Genomic DNA, 649 nt, shown 5'->3' on the forward strand with positions numbered 1-649 from the left:
CTATGATTACTCTCTGCCATAAACTCCACTTCTACCCTCGTGTTGCTGCTAGTTGGCAAATGCGATAGTGGCCCTCTGCCAGAGTATACTCAGCACTTCTCTAGGGTTCTAGGATTTTAGAGTTTCGACCGACCTGTACACACACCACACACACCAACCAAACCACACCCCAGCCAACCCCCCCCCCCCACCCCCCCGGACCCTATCAGACCCACCCGCACACGAACCCTACCTTCTCCTTGATATTGGCTTCCAGAAGCTTCTTGTTGTTGTTGAGTAGTGCGGTGATGGTATCCTCTGCTAGTATGTCGTAGCCTATTTGGCTCTGCATAAACCCAAACCAGTGGGCCACATGCTCTTGGTTCTTGCGATAGTCCTGTTGCACGTGGCGTATGAGACGGTAGCACAGCCGACACACCGTCTGTGGTAGTACACCAAGGAATCGCGTATGGAGACACGCGCAGGGGAGGTGTGAGATGGGGGGACGGTTATATGACCACATATAGATGCTGTGTACAGAGGAATTAGCACATATGAGATGTAGGTACGTATGTCCATGGGGATGCGAGCGTATATGTGCAGGTAGGTAAGGTAGAGGCCTACATCTGCAGGTAGGTAGAAATAGAGTGTCTGTCTGTGAGGCCGTGTG

The 649-nt window shown here is 52.1% G+C and overlaps 1 protein-coding gene across 1 annotated transcript; it reads right to left on the reverse strand.

Moving 5' to 3' along the window:
* Positions 1-205: 205 nt before the first annotated feature.
* On the reverse strand, positions 206-421 carry SARC_09125 (hypothetical protein; the record flags this gene model as incomplete). The annotated part of the gene is made up of 1 exon (XM_014296878.1): positions 206-421. A coding segment is annotated over one exon (216 nt), but the record flags the coding sequence as incomplete, so codon positions are not given.
* Positions 422-649: the final 228 nt, after the last annotated feature.

The sequence above is a fragment of the Sphaeroforma arctica genome (assembly GCF_001186125.1).
Source record: "Sphaeroforma arctica JP610 unplaced genomic scaffold supercont1.891, whole genome shotgun sequence".
In the NCBI taxonomy this organism is placed as follows: Eukaryota; class Ichthyosporea; order Ichthyophonida; genus Sphaeroforma; species Sphaeroforma arctica.